The 21092-nt window shown below is 43.9% G+C and overlaps 1 protein-coding gene across 1 annotated transcript in view; it reads right to left on the bottom strand.

Annotated features, from left to right (window-relative positions):
* xkr4 (XK related 4) overlaps positions 1 to 21092 on the bottom strand; it is a 265025-nt gene that overhangs the window by 67878 nt on the left and 176055 nt on the right. Inside the window, exon 2 of the mRNA XM_078217073.1 lies at positions 12368 to 12567. Within this exon, the coding sequence (XP_078073199.1) occupies positions 12368 to 12567 (200 nt within the window). The remainder of the gene's footprint in view (positions 1 to 12367; positions 12568 to 21092) is intronic.

The following is a 21092-nucleotide window of genomic DNA, read 5'->3' as shown; positions in this document are numbered from 1 at the left end:
GTATTCTGAGAGACAGGATCTACAAGCATTTAGAGAGGCAAGGACTGATTAGGGACAGTCAACGTGGTTTTGTGAGTGGAAAATCATGTCTCACAAATTTGATTGAGTTTTTTGAAGGGGTAACCAGGAAGGTAGATGAGGACAGTGCAGTCGACATTGTCACGTGGACTTTAGCAAGGCCTTTGACAGGTACTACAGGTAGATTGTTGCATTAAGTTAAATCTCACGGGATCCAGGGTGAGGTAGCCAATTGGATACAAAATTGGCTTGACGACAGAAGCCAGAGGGTGGTTGTAGACTGTTGTTTTTCAAACTGGAGGCCTGTGACCAGCGGTGTGCCTCAGGGATTGGTGCTGGGTCCACTCTTATTTGTCATTTATATTAATGATTTCAATGAGAATTTAGGAGGCATGGTTAGTAAGTTTGCAGATGACACTAAAATTGGTGGCATAGTGGACAGTGAAGAAGGATTGCAATGGGATCTTGATCAATTGGGCCAGTGGGCTGATGAATGGCAGATGGAGTTTAATTTAGACAAATGCGAGGTGATGCATTTTGGTAGATCGAACCACGGCAGGACTTACTCAGTTAATGGTAGGTCGTTGGGGAGAGTTATAGAACAAAGATATCCAGGGGTACAGGCTCATAGCTATTTGAAACTGGAGTCACAGGTGGACAGAGTGGTGAAGAAGGCATTCGGCATGCTTGGTTTCATTGGTCAGAACATTGAATACAAAAGTTGTTGAAGTTGTACAAGACATTGGTAAGGCCACACTTGGAATACTGTATACAGTTTTGGTCACCCTATTATAGAAAGGATATTATTAAATTAGAAAGAGTGCAGAAGAGATTTACTAGGATGCTACTGGGACTTGATGGTTTGAGTTATAAGGAGAGGTTGGATATAGTGGGACTTTTTTCCCTGGAGCTAGGAGGCTTAGGGGTGATCGGATAGAGGTCTATAAAATAATGAGGGGCATAGATAAGGTAGATAGTCAACATCTTTTTCCAACGACAGGGGAGTCTAAAATTAAAGGGATATGTTTAAGGTGAGAGGGGAGAGATATAAAAGGGTCCAGAGGGGCAATTTTTTCACACAGAGGATGGTGAGTGTCTGGAACGAGCTGCCAGAGGTAATCGTAGAAGCGGGTAAAATTTTGTCTAATTAAGAAGCATTTAGACAGTACATGGGTAAGATGGGTATAGAGGGATATGGGCCAAACGTGGGCAATTAGGACTCGCTTACTGGTAAAAACTGGGTGACATGGACAAGCTAGGCTGAAAGTCCTGTTTCCATGCTGAAAACCTCTATGACTCTATGACTTGACTATTCCCTTCACCCCTGTGCTCACTGACCTACATTTCCTCTCGGACTGGAACACCTTGATTTCAAAATTCTCCCCCTTGTTTTAAATCGCTCAAGGCCTCGCACCTCCCTTTCTCTGTAACCTCTTTCAACCCCGCATCCCTCTGCGATCTCTGAGATCCTCTCCAACTCTGACCTCTGGCGCTAGCCTGATTTTGATCACTCAACCACAGAGGGCTGAGCCTGGAATTCTCTTCCTTAACCCATCAACCTCCCTACCTTTCTCTCTTCCATGTAGGCGCTTCTTAAAACCTTCCTCTTTGACCAAGCTTTTGGTCATCTGCCCTACTATTTCCTTATATGATCTGATGTTGTTCAACAACGCACATCTGATGTACCTTGGGATGTTTTACGATGTCAAAATTACGATATAAATGCAGCTTGTCAGTGTTGCATGTTTCTGAAAGTATCCAGCTAGACATTGAGCTCTGCATTTCACTGCTCAGGCAATCCTACATTGTGACATTTCACTAATATGCACTACCCCTCAGTACTTTCCAGATATAGGATATCCTACATCATGCAGTCCACTGGAGTAGCTCCCAGCCCTACCATTTGTATAATCCCAGTCGCTGTGTTATTGATAAATACTAGTCTTACAACAACTTTTTCTTGCCAATTGTTGTCTCTCAGACACAAGCCCACAGTGTCTCAGACCTTTATTGCTCAGGCTAAATGCATCACTTAATACAACTCATTCCATTAGTTTGCTCAAACTGCCTTTGTCAGTGTTTCCACACCCATTTATTTTGATGACTCACTCAGAAATTCACTCAACTCTCAGCCCCATCCTCAATTTAAACAACACAATGTGACTAATTTATTTCACAGTTAACCTACGTGACGAGGAGTGCAAACAACACAATCTACACAAAACCTTGAGTTATACCAACACATTTAGCTAGCATTAACACACATTCAGGCCAAACTCCCTCTTACATTCACCCAGCACAAATTCACACTGCCAGCTTCTCATTTGCTTGTTCTCTCAGTGACATTTCTTTTCCAGAAAAATATAGGATTTACACACTTAATGCAATGAAAGGAGATTTTCTAAACACAGAGAAAAGTGTTACACTCACAAAAAACTCTGCTTGCCACTGCTTTTAATTCTTTTTCAAACTGTTAAACATTCAGGAATAACATCAACATTAAAGGACTCTGTCCTAGTTTCCTGTCTTCAGTAATGCAATATGCACAACACAGAATGGTTAATTTGCTTTTACATTGTTAAAATGAATGAATCTACAGTGGTTTCACTAGCTTGGGCAAGTGCTGCCTCTGCATGAAATTGTAATTCCTCGCATTGTAGCTGGGTTCCTGAAAGGTGCAACTGTTACTATCGGTAATGGGGGGGGTGGGTTAGCTCAGTTGGTTGGATGGCTGGTTTGTGCTGGAGTGATGCCAACTGCGTGGGTTCAATTCCTGCACTGGCTGGGGTGAATCATGAAGGCCTGCCTTCTCAACCTTGCCCCTTGCCTGTGGTGACCCTTCAGTTAAATCAGCTTTCCCCCCCAGCCTATGGTCGTCTGGAATGATGGTGACTTTTATCTTTATTTACTGTCAGGTGAGGAGTGGTAGAATTGGGGCTGTACAGTGGTTAGCACTGTTACCTCACAGCGCCAGGGGCCCAGGTTCGATTCCTGGCTTGGGTCACTGTCCGTGTGGAGTTTTCACATTCTCCCTGCGTCTGCTTTGATTTGATTTATTATTGTCACATACAGTATTGCGCGCTATACAGGCAAAACATACTGTTCATAGAGAAGGAAACGCAGGAGTGTAGAATGTAGTATTACAGTCATAGCTAAGTGTAGAGAAAGATCATCTTAATGCAAGGTAAGTCCATTCAAGAGTCTGACAGCAGCGGGGAAGAAGCTGTCCTTGACCTCAGACTTTTGTATCTTTTTCCCGAAGGAAGAAGGTGGAAGAGAGAATGTCCGGGGTGCATGGGGTCCTTAATTAAGCTGGCTGCTTTGCCAAGGCAGCGGGAAGTGTAGACAGAGTCAATGGATGGGAGGCTGCTTTGTGTGATGGATTAGGCTACATTCACGACCTTTTGTAGTTCCTTGCGGTCTTGGGCAGAGCAGGAGCTATACCAAGCTGTGATACAACCAGAAAGAATGCTTTCTATGGTGCATCTGTAAAAGTTGGTGAAAGTTGTAGCTGACATGCCAAATTTCCTTAGTCTTCTGAGAAAGTAGAGTCGTTGGTGGGCTTTCTTAACTATAGCATCGGCATGAGGGAACCAGGACAGGTTGTTGGTGATCTGGACACCTAAAAACTTGAAGCTCTCGACCCTTTCTACTTCGTCCCCGTTGATGTAGACAGGGGCATGTTCTCCTTTACGCTTCCTGAAGTCGATGACAATCTCCTTCGTTTTGTTGACATTGAGGGAGAGATTATTGTTGCCACACCAGTTCACCAGATTCTCTATCTCATTCCTGTACTCTGTCTCATTATTATTTGAGATCCGACCCACTATGGTGGTTTCGTCAGCAAACTTGAAACTCAAATTGGAGGGGAATTTGGCTGCACAGTCATAGGTGTATAAGGAGTATAGTAGGGGGCTGAGAACACAGTCTTGTGGGGCACCGGTGTTGAGGATGATCGTGGAGGAGGTGTTGTTGCCTATCCTTACTGATTGTGGTCTGTGAGTTAGGAAGTTCAGGATCCAGTTGGTGCGTGGGTTTCCTCCGGATGCTCCAGTTTCCTCCCACAGTCCAAAGATGAGGGTTAGGTGAATTGGCCATGCTCAATTGCCCCTTAGTGTCAGATGGACCAGCTAGGGTAAATGCATGAGGTTATGGGGATAGGGCCTGGGTGGGATTGTGGTTGCTGCAGACTCGATGGGCCGAATGGCCTCCTCTGCACTGTAAGATTCTATGTCTATGTCTATGTCTGACTCCCCTCAATTTTCACCTCTTGGTTGAATGCAGCAGATGCTTCTTCTTTTAAAAAATTGCTTAACAATTCAGTGAGTGTTTAACTACTTGAGTGCTGTAAATGTAAAAGACACACAGACAGGTTTACTGTTTTTGTATAAGTTTTAAAAGAGAAAGAAATTGGGGTAAATTTTCCAGTCCCGCCCACTGTAGGAATCACCAGCCACGGTCTCATTGAATGGTTGAACGGGCTCGAGGGGCTGAATGGTCTATTCCTGTTCCCATGATTTTCTGGCCATTCCCGCCGTCATGATCTTCTGGCACCGGGCGACGGCAACCCTCTGCCATGGGGTCCCTGGCAGCGGAGGAGGTGAACAATGGGAAACGCTGTTGAAAGTGCCACTGACTAATGGCAGGCTAATTCCACTGCTGCAAGATATGCTGCGGGGAGAATGGAAAATCCCGCCCAAGGTCTTTCTGGTCTCCGACTGGCCAGTTACCAAATATAGTCACAGCAAACTGGGCAGGTTTCATTTCAGGTCCATTATACAGTGATTAGATTACATGGCTGGTCCTGTGTCTAAAGTGATTGCTCTTAACAGTTTGGTCTGCACCCAACTAAATATGTTTGTATATCTGTGAATGTCTCAGGAGGTAGGTCATTTGCATTCATTTAAGTTGATTGTCTTTGGTATGCTATTTCTGGACCACACATCCCTTTTCTGATAGCTTTTATAATTTGTGAGGTGAAGCTATGTAAATGGTCGGCTATCTTAAGAACTGCTGTTTAGTTCACTTTAAATGCCATTGTCAATCTTTTTAAATATACCTGTGGTTTCAGCCCACTCAATAAATAAAATCATTTTCAATATAAACCATGGTTTTATAACACCTCCCCACCAGGCGATTGAAACGCTAACAGCATTTCATTACAATTCAGCTTCTGAAAAAAGAAAAGGAAAAGACACATATTCAGTCACACAGACGTCGGACACTGTGGCTACATTCTATACAGTCTGGAATTGGTCTCCCATTGAAAATTTAAACTCTAGATAGGGCATCCGCTATCACATCATTTTTTTTCTGCAATGTGTAAAATCTTCAAGTGGAAGGGTTGCAATAGCAAGCAAATAGATAATGGACAAGCTATGGGGAGTTAGGAGGCAAGTTAGTGGTGAATATTGAATTTCTCCACAACTGTTAAGAGAAGGTGATCTGTGTAGGTGCAGGTTCCTCTATATCCATTGCTGACTATATTTCAGGTGCTTGAGGGTGAGTAGCAGCCCTCGAGTTTCCTTCTCTGCAGTGGGATATTTCTTTTGTTGTCTCTTTATTTTCTTTGAGAAATGCCCAATTGGCCTTTCGATGTCTGATTCATCATCTTGCAGCAGAACTCAGTCTACCCCTGTTACTAACATTGACTATTAAAGGGTTCGTTAAAACTTAGACTGCCAGCACCAATTTGTTTGTTAGCATAGCTTTCAGTCTCTCGAATGTGGTTTGGCATCTTTCTGACCACACTGCCTTTGTTTTTTTCTGTAGCAAGTCTGTCAGTGATGGGGTTAACGTACTGAAGTTTAAGATGAACTTGCAACAGAAACCATGCATCTCCAAAAGTTGTATTATTTCCTGTTTAGTCAAGCTGGAAATCTGTCAATGTCTGTACTTTCATTGCCTTTGGCAAGACTTACCCTTGACATACAACATGCTCTCTCCTGGATGGAGTTGAGCTTCTTCAGTGTTGTGGGAGCTGTACTCATTCAGGCAAATGGAGAGTATTCCATTACACTCCTGACTTGCGCCTTACAGATGGTGGACAAACTATGGGGACTTAGGAGGTGAGTTATTTACCACTAACTTGCCTCCTAACTCCCCATAGCTTGTCCACCATCTATAAGGCACAAGTCAGGAGTGTAATGGAATACATTCCACTTGCCTAGGTAGGTTACTGGAGTTTTAGTGAACTTGTTCATGGTGAGGTTTACAACTAGGTTAGCAGATGGTACACTTTGGAATAGAGCTTCTGACTAGTCGTGGTGGTTCTTCAGGTATCACTATATTATACTGAACTGGGCTAACCATGTAAATACAGTGGGCTAAAAGAATAGGTCAGAGGCTAGGAATCCTGTGGTGAATAACTCATCTCTTAACTCCCTGTAGTTTGACCACCATTTAAACGCACAAGTCAGGAGTGTAATGGAATACTGTCCATTTGCCTGGGGAGTACAGCTCCCACAAGAAGCTCGACACCATCCAGGTCAAAGCAGCCTGCTTGATTGGCACCCCATCCCCAAACTTTCATTCCCTCCACCATCAACGCACAGTGGCAGCAATGTGCACCATCTATAGGATTCACTGTAGGAACTCATCAAGGCTCCTGAGACAGTACCTTCCAAACCCAATACTATTTAGAAGGCTAAGGACAGCAGATACCTTGGATCAGCACCATCTGGAAGTTCCTCTCTAAGCCACTCACCATCCTGACTTGGGATCCTTGCAAATCAGTTAGTTTACCAAGATGTTTCTTCAAGAAATCATCCCAGAGTGTGTTTAACAGAAACTACTGGAAACAAGACCATCAGAAACTTCCAAACATTTGTTAACTATATACAGGGATAGATAATTATGAAGCTCCTTCCAGAAACATCTCTCTGAGTTCTAGGAACACATGATCTGACATCACTATCGATGTATATTTGTTATTAAAGTAATAGCTAACCCTTTATTCCTTGGTTGACCACTGATCATGGTGGGATGAGTGCCATTAATTATCCACTTAAGAGCCTCAATTGACATGCAGCATAATAGTATTCTAGTATTCTAGAACAATACCAGTTAAAATTAGCTCATCTGCCTGTCATTGTTTAGTGCCCACATACAAGAGTGGATTTTAGTTTTGTCACTTGAAGTCTGACAGCTAATAATAATCGAGTTTGACCCCAATGCAAGATAATTTTTCTCAAATTTAAAATCAACTATCAGAATATAGCTACTTTCCAGGTGGGAAGTGGACAAGCAGCATAGTAATAAGACCTGGCAGTTAAAATTCCTGTGATCTCATACTGCTGTGAACAGCTGGGAAACAAACCAATACCTATGTTTTCTAACCAACTAACCTTGCACTCCAGGAAGTTTTAACTGTCGACAAGGAAATGGACAGAATCAGTTGGAATGCAAGTCTTATACCTCACCTGTTGGTGCCAATGGAGAGTGATAATGGGCAGGGAGTAAAACTTGTGTTCCAACCAATCCCAAAGGTTTCCTGCCCAGCAAATTAAATTAATAATTCTCCCTGTGTTTCTAGATTTAGTAAATATGCCCACGAGAGTTCCCCTTCTTGCCCAACTATATTCAACTCTTCATTTGAACAGAATCCCTTTTCTTCTTCATTCTGCAGATCTCAATCATACACCAGTGAAATTTGCATTTCTCCAGTGAAGACAGAGGCTCCGATCCTGAATCTATACTGATAACCAAGACTTGGTATTATTTTGATTGCTCTATTTAAATTTCTCCAGGTTCCCATTATGTGCCAAAATGAAACGTGGGGCAATATTCTTGATGTGACTGAAACAAGTCTTATACTGAGGAAGTATTGTGTTGCCAGGTGGGGATCCCACCTCTGCCCTGATCAAGCCTGGGGTGGGAAGGCTTATGGATGGCTTTCTTACCATGACACCAATTGAGGGCGTTAAGTGGGCAATTAATCAAATTCTTACTTTCCATTGGCACAAATCACTCATTAGACAGTCCCTTGGGATTGAGGATGACTTACTTCTACACCAGTTTGGAGGTTCTGAAATGCTGATAAGTTCAATGCACGATCTGTAAACTCTGTAACAGACGGGGCACGTGGTGCTTGAAGGATCAGGCAGATGAGCTGTTTGGAGGTTTGTGCACTCTCCCATGCCTTGATTTCATTCCTGTGTGTCCTGATGAAGTCTCTCAGTGTTAAGTACCTTCCGGAAAAAATGTTCTCCATTTCCAATGTCCTTCAGGGAAGGGAATCACGTAACTTCAGACCCACAGGGGCTTGACTCTTAACTGCCCCCTGAAATGTCCTAGCAAGCCATTAGTCCCAGGGTAAATTAGGGATGGTCAACAAATGCTGACTTTGCATGCAATCCATAAAAGAATAAAACAAATTTTGGGAGGTCACAAGTACGGGCCTCCCATGAGCCGGTGGGATGTTTGGCCTCTTCAGCAATGCTATGAGGACATTCCTAAAGCATTTCCACTGTCCTCCTGGGAGTCTCCTACTGCCTAAGTTCTCCTGAGTTTAGAGTAGAACAGTTCGGGTGTCTGGTGTTAGGCATACGAACAACATATCCCAGCCACAAGAGCTGGTTCTGAGTGATTAGCACCTTAATGGTGGGCATGTTAGATTGCTAATGGACACTGCTATTGAACCACCTTTCTTGCCACTGGCATTTGGTGAACCTTGCAAAAGTACAGCTGATGGTACTTCTCCAGTGCTTGTGAGGTCTGCTGTAGGTTGTCCAAGTCCCCAAAGCATATGGGAACATAGAACATAGAAAGCCACAGCACAAACAGGCCCTTCGGCCCACAAGTTGCGCCGATCACATCCCCACCTCTAGGCCTATCTATAGCCCTCAATCCCATTAAATCCCATGTACTCATCCAGAAGTCTCTTAAAAGACCCCAACGAGTTTGCCTCCACCACCACCGACGTCAGCCGATTCCACTCACCCACCACCCTCTGAGTGAAAAACTTACCCCTGACATCTCCTCTGTACCTACCCCCCAGCACCTTAAACCTGTGTCCTCTCGTAGCAACCATTTCAGCCCTTGGAAATAGCCTCTGAGAGTCTACCCTATCCAGACCTCTCAACATCTTGTAAACCTCTATCAGGTCACCTCTCATCCTTCGTCTCTCCAGGGAGAAGAGACCAAGCTCCCTCAACCTATCCTCATAAGGCATGCCCCCCAATCCAGGCAACATCCTTGTAAATCTCCTCTGCACCCTTTCAATGGCTTCAACATCTTTCCTGTAATGAGGTGACCAGAACTGCGCGCAGTACTCCAAGTGGGGTCTAACCAGGGTCCTATAAAGCTGCAGCATTATCTCCCGACTCCTAAACTCAATCCCTCGATTAATGAAGGCTAGTACGCCGTACGCCTTCTTGACCGCATCCTCCACCTGCGAGGCCGATTTAAGAGTCCTATGGACTCGGACCCCAAGGTCTTTCTGATCCTCTACACTGCTAAGAATGGTACCCTTCATATTATACTGCTGCTTCATCCCATTGGATCTGCCAAAATGGATCACTACACACTTATCCGGGTTGAAGTCCATCTGCCACTTCTCCGCCCAGTCTTGCATTCTATCTATGTCTCGCTGCAACTTCTGACATCCCTCCAAACTATCCACAACACCACCTACCTTGGTGTCGTCAACATGATAATCACTGCTGCTTGGTAAGCTAGGTTTGAGATTTAGTCTTCAAATACTTTTTCTCTCAGTTAGCCAGAGATTGAGCTGGCACACTGGAGGTGATAATATATTTTGTCATTCATGTCTTCCTTTGGTGAGAGGAGGTTCCGAAGATACAGAAAATGGTCCACATTTTCCAGGATTTCACCAGTGATCTTAATTAATGGGAGAGGAGTTTTGCTGTGGGATCTGGTAGGAAGAGGGCAGTACAGTTCTTCTGTAGTCAGCAGCACCACCAGGGAGGCAGTGGCTGCTGTTGCTACCACACTAACAAGAGACCTCAGTTCAAGAAGGGACCTTCGCACAGGTGAGTGATGGAAGTCACAGGGTGGGGGTCATTTAAGGAGGGGTGTCAGTAGCTGTCAGTAGAACCCTCCCCTCCCCCACCGTCCCTTTCCCAGTACTGTGTCCCTCGATCAGGCACGGAGTGCCTTTGAGTGGTGGACATCCCCAGAGCCCAAAAGCAACTTGGCAGGATTAGCTAGTTGTGCTCCATGCATGGCAAGCCTCATGCCAGTCACTGGGTCAATGCCAGCAGCGCTAGGATGAGTCCCTGGAAATCCTGTCCAAAGTGCTTTGTGAGGTTGAAAAGGGCACAATAACTACATGGAATTTCAAGGCCAGTGGTTTCAGCTGAACTGTATGGGTGGGTATGATCATGTTTCTAGTGAATCAGAGGACCAAGCTAATATGAACATGCAAAAATAGCAAGCAAAAAGAAACTAGTCCATTCAGCCAGTTCCACTCACTTGTGAGCCTTACCACACATTCAAACCATGTTATAGACACCCAGGCAAACCAGCTAGGAGAAGAAAAAATCCTCTACAACTTTCTGGGTTGATTGAAACTAGTCCAGGAGATTACATGGGTTATGATTTGCCTTTTAGGATACTCATCTCTCATATGAGCTGATCTCCACCCCAAGTGCTTTGTTGTAAGCAACCGAAACACATTGCAATGTTCCTTTTACATCGTCTGCCTGGTTTTTATTTCAAAAACGACCATATAAAAGCTTCTGAAATGACCTATAGGCAGGATCAAATCTCAAAACTGCTCTCATTCTTAATGACCATCAAGCATGAGTTTGCTGTCTTTTGAAACAGACATCACTGTTATTTCAGAAACAGCTACACCTTGATCTGCTATCATCATACATGTTCCAGGCTAATTTCTCATTCAAACCATATTCCTGTAGTTTGTGATTTATGATTTTAAAATGACTCGCTATTGAATTTAAACTGCTTTCATTTGCAGCTTTTCAGGCAAAAGTATTTGTCCCTAACATCAATATTTATAAACCCTTAGGATTGAGGAAACAATTATCTGCAATCACAACGTGGATGTAACTAGAGATCTAGGTCAGAAATCTGAAGTGACCCCAACTGCATTGGTTTGATTGAGTTGGATCAAAACCAAGCATTTGCTTTCAAAGCTGAGCACTGCCACTTGAAGATGAAATGTGCTGGTACTGTGCTATTTTTAGCCGCTCAGCTTCTTTCTAACGATTACATCACCACTAGCTGCACACTGCAGTCACAATACAGAAACAGCACAAAGAGCAATTGACACTGGCCATATTTCCCAGTTGCCAAACTGCTGGGGACGGTGATGGGGCTTAGATTTCCCCTGTGCATTACTGCAACACAATCCATAAAGACCACGATTGCAGTTTACGGTTGTAAAGAAAATCTCCCCTCACCAGGTTACAAGTGCATAATTTTGGAGCCATCAGCTTAGAATATTGTCATGCCGAATAAACTGCAACATCTTGTTACATTTTCACTTTTGCAGTGCTGGTGCTCTCCAGAGGAGAGACTGATCGTATACAGACAGCAAGGGGAAGAGCAGGAGAGAGAGAACACAGCCATTGAGAACTTTTGGTGCTTAGTCTCGTTCAACCAGATGAAAGGATTGTAAAAAGTCCAAAGTAATTTTGGTGCTTTTGGCATGGAGAATAACCGCTGCACAAAATTGAAAGTATCCTTGAATCACCTTCCCGAGCCAAAAGTGAATTGTTTCTGCTCGGTTACATTGTACTTCGAGAGTGAGAAGAGATATTTACTTTGACATGGAATGGATACTCTGTCAAATGTGATTGGGACTTTGTAAAGCGGACAACATTTCTGGGAAAGGTGATTGACATGGATAATTCCCTGTAAGGGCAGCTTTTATCATTCTCACTGCCCATCCAACAAACTTGAGAGGAAAATTAAAAGCCTTCCATTGATACACTTCAGAACCTGCAACATGTCATCCACACCAGGCCGTGCAAGGCTTGACCAGAATTAATGATTGAAGCAGAGATCATGGCAGGAACTTTCCTTGGAGTTGACCCCATTCTGATCCCATACTTCAATGGGAATGTAATGGAAACCTCTAAACATTAACTAGGATTCCACCAGACTGGCTGGGGAGTGGGAGCAGCTCTGAAGACATTCCAGGCAAATGTCAACATTTAAGGATAGGTTAGACATAGGGAAGGGAAATAAAGAATTGGAGCAGAGTGAGCAAGTGGGCTTGCCTCTACTGCTAAACACCACCAAGAACTGATTGGATCAAATGGGCTATTTCTGTGTTGTAATTGCAACATAATTTTCTGCACCACAATCATGGTAAAACCTCAGGTTTTAATCACTAGTCTTCTGTAAATGGATCATTCCTTACCTTGGAGTGCCTCTAATCGATGGCTCTGAATTACGATGCACAGCTGCAGCACAAGCTGTGGAGCACTTTCCAAAAAGGTCGCCAGCAGATGTAACATACTTACATCTGCATACTCATACACCATCTTCCAGTAAAAACGCCAGCGATCGAGCTCCCCACTCCGACGGCTTCGAATGCCAAGGTATATAGTGCGCAAATACCTTAAGAGAGAGAGAGTTAAAAACCATTATGGCACAAATTAGACAATCTAAAATTCGACTTCATATATGTGTATGTGTGTGGGGCGGGGGGGGGGGGGGGGGGGGGAGGGATGGTGAAAGGAGGATGGTGCTGAACTTTAAAAGAATGTGGCTAATTAAAGCTGTGTGGAAAAGAGGCGAAAGAGCTGGAAAAGTTTCAACTTTGTTTTTTGCTTTTTCAAATATTTTATGGTGTACAAAAGTTGCTGGTCAAAAATCAGGGGTAGCCAAAATAGCTACAGGAATTGGAGTGCAGCACTGTGGCAGCATGGTGGCACAGTGGTTAGCACTGCTGTCTTACAGTGCCAGGGATCTGGGTTCAATTCCAGCCTCGGGTGACTGCCTAAGTGGAGTTTGCACATTCTCCCTGTGTCTGCGTGGGTTTCCTCCGGGTGCTCCGGTTTCCTCCCACATCCAAAGATCTTCAGGTTATGTGGAATTGCCCCTCAGTGTCAGCGGGATTAGCAGGATAAATACATGGTGTTACAGGTATAGGGCCTGGGTGTTGTCAGTGCAGGCTCGATGGGCAATTGGCCTCCTTCTGCACTGTAGTGATTCAAACTATTCCAACCTTTTTGATACCTGGCAAAGAAGACAGGTTGCTGCATGAGATGGGAGGGAAAATGGTTTCCCTGTTTGCACTCCATTCTCCCCACAAGACATAGGCACTGTCTTTGGTTGGTAATTAAAAATAAATAAAGAACGCACCAGTGGTTGAATGGGTGTGAAACAGTTTTCAAGAAACACTTGCCAGACAGGTCCAGAATCTCTTCCTTGAGTTCATCAATCTCACACTAGAGAGTAGAGTAGAAAGAATAAAGATGGCCTCATGTTGGAAAGTAGACACAACTACACAAAACTAAGCTCATTGTGAGATCCTTAGCATCAAACTATCTAGGCACACACATGAGAAATGGGGATATGAGGGTTAGGGTTAGGCATGGTGCTGTAGGACTGTGAATGAATGGTTCAGTAGTTGTAGTCTATCTACTATTAAAGCAGTTGCAGCAGTCAAAAAATTACTCATTCTGCAAAATGCCTAGAAATGTTTCAATTACAGTCAGGTACTATATAAATATAAGTATTTCTTTTCTGTATATGACACAGCTTTTAGTAGGAAAGGAATAAGGGAGATAATCAAAAATTAAATAATAAAAGAAGCGAACATCTTTGAGTGTAATTAGCTTAAAGACAGCCATGGACAGCAGCCCAAGTTGTCCCACTGTGACACACTTTGTTAGATCTTTAATGCGTTACATCACTAGTAATTGCGCATTTAACACCTGAGACCCACCGCTGTATCAGATTTCTTCAAACTATAGCTTCAGGATAGTGACCTGTTTCAAGAAAAACAAACTACAGAAAACAGACATAAGGACCCCGAACATACTCTCTTCCACCTTCTTCCATCGGGAAAAAAATATAAAAGTCTGAGGACACGTCCCAACCCGACTCAAGAACAGCTTCTTCCCTACTGCCATCAGACTTTTGAATGGATCTACTTCGCATTAAGTTGATCTTTCTCTACACCCTAGCTATGATTGTAACACTACATTCTGCACCCTCTCCTTTCCTTCTCTATATATGGCATGTTTTATCTGTATAGCGCAAAAGAAACAATACTATTCACTGTATGTTAATACACGCGACAATAATAAATCAACTTTGTCTGCCTCTAGATGTGGGAAGACTTCCATGTCTAAAAAAACACAGTCTGATTCAAATGCTGATCAATATAAAAAGTCTAAAAGTGTTTAAAGTGATTTTTTACTGGCTTACTCCTCTCTTCCAAGTCATCGTAGCAATCTGAACAGAGGAAAATAGCAGGCACATGGTGCATTGCAGGTATGTCCACTTTTAACGCCTTGTTCTGGAGAAATATAGTGCTAATCCCAGCATCTGAATCTCTGATATGTGCTCCCAGTTGTGTGAAGCTGTGCGGCACATAAGCTAATGTATAAAATTCATGCCTATGTGATATAGCTTTGGGCATTCTCAACCCTGATTGGTGTTCGCAATTATAATTCACACTCATCTTCACAATTCAGCATTGAATGATATTAGTCACACTTAGTGATAGGATGTAAGTTTAGTCGGGGATACTGTTTTAAATATTGAGACGAAGAAAGCCATTAGAATTCTCTGGCTCTTATTGCCAGCGCGATCTTCTGGTCCCGTTGATGGCCCATCCCGGCCTGTGGATTTCCCAGTGGGGTGCAATCAATGGGAACTCCCATTGAGAGTGGCGGGACCAGAGGATCCTGCTCCCAACGAACAGTGCATCGCCTCCCTGCTGCAAGAAACATGCTGCGGAGTGGCCAGAGAATTCCCCCCATTGTGTTCAATTCCATAGGCACTGACACCACTCCTCTCTCTGGCAACTGACAGAACCTGAAGCAGATTATACACAACCTTGATGCCATATTTGACCCTGAGATGAACTCCAAGCACATTGCCAAGCCATTATTGACATCACTTCCATAACATTGCCCGAGGTTATGACACCTCACCTCACTTGCTACTGAGAAAATAAAACACCACCTGCAAGTCCCACACACCACCCTGATATGGGACTATATCACCGTTCCTTCACTGTCACAGGGTCAAAACCCTGGAATGTTCTCCCTAACAGCACTGTGGGAGTACCTACATGATACTGTCTGCAATAGTTCAGGAAGGCAGCTCATCACCACCCCCTTCTCAAGGACAATTAGGGATTGGCAACAAATACTGGCCCAGCTAACAACACCCACATCATATGAAAGAATAAATAAAACATCCTCACCCATGCCAGTGTAACCTATAGCCTTGACTATTCCAACACACAGCTGGTCAGCCTCCAACTACATATTTGCCATAAACTGGAGTTCATCCTCTCTCTCTCTGTTGGAACAAATGTATTAACTGGTCCAGGAGTCAACTTTACTAGAAATCTACTTGTGAACCAAGTTTTCGTCATTATTGCAACATCCTCTACATCCGACCGCATTCACAAAACCAACTAATCCAAATTGCCCGCAACATTTAATAATCTATGTCTTAAAGACAGGTAAAGGACACTTAATTATATATATTTTTTTATTGGACTGTAACTTCTCTTATTTCTGATATCTGTGCGCATGTAATGCCGTGTTTTTGTTTTTTTTTCTCGGACTTAGTGGTTAACAAATTTGCTCTAACTCGAGAAGACCTTGTTTGATTGGCTCCTTATTGCTAACTGCATAAATAGTTAAATACATTCTGATTTGGAAAAGGCACATATCCTTGTGAAAAAACAAGTTAAACTTTTGTGATGACTGACCTAGGCAGTTGAATAGAGGGGAGCCAGTTTGCTCCTTCTCACCTGGTCATAACATCCTTCTGAATGGGAATGATTTCACACTGATAGTAATCCTGAGATTACATAGTTTTGCTGTATTCGCAGCACCAAAACCAGCCATTTCAACCCAGCAGGTTCATGCCAGTGTTAATGCTCTACACATGCCTCCACACATCTTTCTTCATTGAACCCCAACATATCTTCCTACCAACCCTCTTTCCCTCATGTAATAGTTGAGCCTGTTTTTTTCCAAGGTGCAGCCCAATGTTCATCCCTTCTGTTTTATGCAGCTTCATGTAGCTGTCAAGAAGGCATCGGCTGCTGCTGCTGGTGTTGCTGCCCTTTTTCACGGAGGCTGCTGAGCAGGAGGAAGTTCTTCTTCTTCTCAGAAGTCCAACTAACTTCAGAATATGTAGATCCAATGGCACAGAGACATGTCTCAGGCTGTAAAGTCAGATTATCCTCTGATGTATCCAAAGTACTTGCAATAAGTTGTACAAAGTCACTGTCCTCAACAAAATCAGTGAGTTTAGGCTGAAAGAACTGCTCATGTCAGCACAAGCCTTTCATTGCGGCTGACAACTGATTTGTCAGTTTCACATGTCATATTGTTCATATCGGGTCAGTTTCATTCTATGATGAGTTCCTGTTGTGTACTCGCCTTCTCCATCCTCGGTGAGTTACAGACACTGTGTGCAGTTAGGAAAGAGAAGGCCCATGTCCGAGAAGGCTCTTGATCACATTTTTAAGTACCTCAATTTGTTTTCCGCCTGACACATACAGGTCTTGACTAGAATCACGAGCCACCCTGGGCAAAGCTGAAAGAGGGTAGAATCTCATTGAAATCCAGATCTGACGTCCTTTTTGGGAACTTTTCCACCCTGCATGCTCCCATACCCTCTTCCACTGTGCTGTGAAAATCTTGTCCCCTCTGCACAGCCAGGGATTAACCTGATTCTGTGACTTGTACCCTGTTGCAACTTGCAGTCGAACTAAATGCTTGCGTTTTCCTAATAAGAGAAATGTGATTTCACAGTGCCAGATATTAATTTAAATCTTTATTCACCATGTGCAGAGTTTATTTCCATCAAGACTCACCATAATTATGTTATACTTAAAATAATTAAAATTGTGTTCCTTGCTTTAGTGGGGAAATATACAAAGCTATTGAGCTTGTTGATTAAATGTTGAATTTGATTTCTTGCTCCTGACTTCTATCCAGTTGGATGTGGACGTGGTCAGATTGTGCGATGAAGTGTTGCACAGTTGAATAATTTCTCAGCATTTCATTCTGAGGCTTGTACATAAAGAATGGCTGCTTTCAAAATGCACTAGATTACGCCAGCATCTATGAATGTATTCGCCTCAGCATGACTCAGAAGGGGGAGAAACAACAGGGAATAAAGTTGGATTAAGAAAATAAATAATGTTTTGATGCCTTAGAAAGTAGGTTTCTTCAATTCGGCGCAGAATTTTCAAAGGAACTCACAAAATGCCATTTGTTTCGCAACAAGTCACAAACCAACTGACTGCCCTTCAATATCTAATACAATGACATTCAAGTTTAGAACCAGTCAATGTATTTCGTGGAGCGTTCCAAGCACAGCATGGAAAATATGCTTAAAGAAGCTGACTCTGGCACTGTATTTTTGCAGCTGAAGATGCTGCCTTATCCAGTAATCCATTTATTACTGGAACTTGTATCCTGTCAAAAAGTGGCAACTACATTAGATTATCTTTCCTCCGTGTCACAATCCATAGCTGCTGTGCCTGTGATAAAATGATTGGACTCCAACACATTGCGTCAGACACTTGTATGCTTGTCATTCAATACCCCAAGGCTACACCTCTGCAGACTAATCACAGCAAAATCATCACCGCCCTGGCTTAGCACATTTCATATTTATTATCAAAGCTAATTTTTGACCAAAACAAGAGAGATGCCAAAACTTTTCATCTTGCACTCATCAGTACACTTTGCATGGAGTATTGCTGTGGAGAATGCGCCAGTTGATGGTGCCACACTGCGAGTCCAACTGAAAATCTTAAATTGGGTGTCAGCATAAATCTTAGCACACTGCGGTTATTTCGCCAATGTTATCCAAACGTGGGTTCAAATCTAATTTTGGACATTGTATTTTGAGTTTTCTCAGCAAAGGCTGGTTGGATACGGCCTGTACCCTGCTCATTACGAACAGTGACTGGGGCATCCTGTTTGGTATGATCCACCAGTCTTTTTGACATACAGTCTATTTAGCTAGCATCACAATGGCAATGAAATTCAGATATCAGATTACTTATTTGTGTAATAGGCAGAACATCTTTTTGGTTTGATGGCAGCATCCTGTTCGGGTGAACGCCATTCACGTTGCTACTGCATAGTAGCAATGTGAAACAACTAGCTTCACCTGTTCCCCAAACTCTTGAGATACAAGACCAAACAGAACTTGCAAATCAATCGCAATGCTGTGTCCCTGTGCTCATTTGACATTGCTAGCCTATTCACCAATGTTCCACTTAAGAAAGCCATAAATATTTGCACTACTGCAAATTTGCATATCATGGCAATCTAGATCTGCCACCTCTGCGAGAATGAGTATTCATCGAACTTACGAGCTCAGTAACTTGCGCAGTTGAGTTCAGTTTTAATGACACCATGCCCAAATTGATGCTCTTGCCGTGGAATCCCCTCTAGGCCCAACTCTCACAGACATCTTTGTTGTGTTCCATGAGAAACGTGTTTTCGATGGAATGACACCTAACCTCCTATCCCCTGCATATTTCTGATATGTGGATGATACGTTTGCTATACTTAAATCTGTAGTTCAATGTAATTACTTACCTGTCTTAATGGGCTCAATCCTGTACTCAAATTCACATTTGAAATAGAACAGGTAAATTAACTCCCTTTCCTTGATATACTAGTTGAGAAATCTGTTAGAGAGTTTTCTGCCACAGTCTACTGCAAGCCTATCTTCACTGGTCATAGAATCATAGAATCACACAGTGCAGAAGGAGGCCATTTGGCCCAGCGTGTCTGCACCAACCACAATCCCATCCAGGCCCTATCTCCATAATCCCATGCATTTACCTTAGGGGCAATTTAGCATGGCCAATCCACCTAACCCGCACATCTTGGAGTGTGGGGGGAAACCCTCGCATACACGGGAATAACTTGCAAACTCCGCACAGACAGTGACCCAAGCCATGAATCGAACCCGGGACCCTGGCACTGTGAAGCAGCAGTGCTAACCACTGTGCCACCGTGCTGCCCCATGGTCAAAAAACCCTTCAGCATTTTTACAGTTCCACACACTATGAGATTAGTCTCATCAGCAACATTGTAAATCAAGCTTGAGCCATTTGCTCAACATGGGAAGTTGATGCCAAAATAATGTATCAAAGTGATCTAATGACTGCCCTGATTAAAGCATTTTGTGCCATATATCTCACAGACTCTTAAACCTAAAGCCATTGCTTTTGGCGCTAGAAAGTGCCCAGTTTACCTCAGATTACCGTGGAAGGGTAAGGTGTCTGAAAAATGTGAGCAACATGTGAAGTTCGACATTGGCTGCCGTCAAACCGAAAAGATGTTCTGCCTGTCACACAAATGAGTAGTGAGTAATAAACAAAATTTCCTTTTCCGCCCGCTGTGGGAATTGTAGCTGGTGGGACAGGAAATTTGGTGAACCATTTAAAAGTTTGTTTAGCTGGGGCAGGAATTTCTGGCACTGGAACCCACATAACTGGATAATCCTGCCATTGCATCTGAATTTCATTGCGGGTCTGATGTGAGGTGTGTAGGTCATATGTCACAAGGACTGGCAGATCGCGTCAAACGGCATATGCCAGCTGTTATTCGCAAAGGGCAAGTTGCAGGTGGTACCCAGCCAGCCCGTGCTTGCAAAATCCAGAACATAAGGGGCGATCTTGAGCTCATGTTTGCCATCCACGGGAATGGCGGAGGGTTCAAGATTTGGCAAAACCCCGCAAGTCACGGATCTCACTGGCGAGATCACGACTTCTGATTTTCACCGCCCCTTGCCGTGATGTAATCAAGTTCACATCCGTAATGGGCATGAACCTGATTTAAATATATTTTAATGTATTTACATTTCATTAATCTCCACTCTCGCTGTATATTGACCCCACTCCATGTATTCAAACCATGCCAAAGTGACGTCACGCCAGCGTGGTTTACAACAGGTTCACCCAGACGTGGACCTGTCTTGGGGATCCCCTTTGGGGCGTAAAGGTGAGAATAGCCCCCGGGGGAGAGGGACATGGCCAGAAAGAGCCCGCGATGTCGCAGTGCCAGGGCAGTGCCAGGAGTGGAACCCAGTGGGAGCCTCATGGGAGGGGGGGGGGGGGGGGAGGAGATTCATTTATTTGTGGTGGTGGGGGGAGCAAACGTGGGACTGGAGATGGCTGTTTGGGGGATGGGTGGGCTCTGGCATTGACTGTGTGGGTGGGGGATTAGGGGGAAGGGGTCCAATATCCAGGGGAAGGAGGGTTCTGGCACTGACTGTATGGGGGGGAGGGCTGGGGGGTAGGAGTCCAAAGTTCAGGAGAAGGGGACTGCTGGCGCAGACTGTGTGGGTTGGGTGGTTGGGGGGAAGGGGTCTGATGTTCAAAGGAAGCGGTGGGGGGCAGTGTCAACATTGACTATGTGGGTTTGGGGAAGGAGTCCGATGTTTGGGTTGAAGGAAGGGGGTTCCGGCACTGACTGCTGGGGGTGGTGGGAGAAATGCCTGCTTCGAGATGTTAGGGTGAATGCTGGCTCCGATAAGGATCAGGGGAAGTGGTGAGGTGGAGTCCATGAGACTGCCAACCCCCCCACCCCCCCTCCCCCCCCCCCCACCCCCCCTCCCTTCCCCGTCGCAGAGTGTGTAACATTAGATGTGATTCTGTGATTGGATAACATTTGCTAAATAATCCTGAATGTGCTAAGAATTACACTGACAACCAATTTAAGATTTATGTTGTGCTTGCATTGTGGTATGTTTGTGCGTATTGAAAACTACATATATTAATACACAGGCCCTGTTCTTTGCAAACAGAAAGGAAATGTACACATTGCACCTATTTCGGCTGAACATAATCAGTGATTGCCGTTCGCTGATTCATTCTCCAGGGCAATGCCTTTACTAATCAGGGTCAAGCTACT

The sequence above is a fragment of the Mustelus asterias genome, chromosome 7 (genome assembly GCF_964213995.1).
Source record: "Mustelus asterias chromosome 7, sMusAst1.hap1.1, whole genome shotgun sequence".
NCBI classification, from domain to species: Eukaryota; Metazoa; Chordata; class Chondrichthyes; order Carcharhiniformes; family Triakidae; genus Mustelus; species Mustelus asterias.
This window is presented reverse-complemented; position numbering and strand designations above follow the sequence as displayed.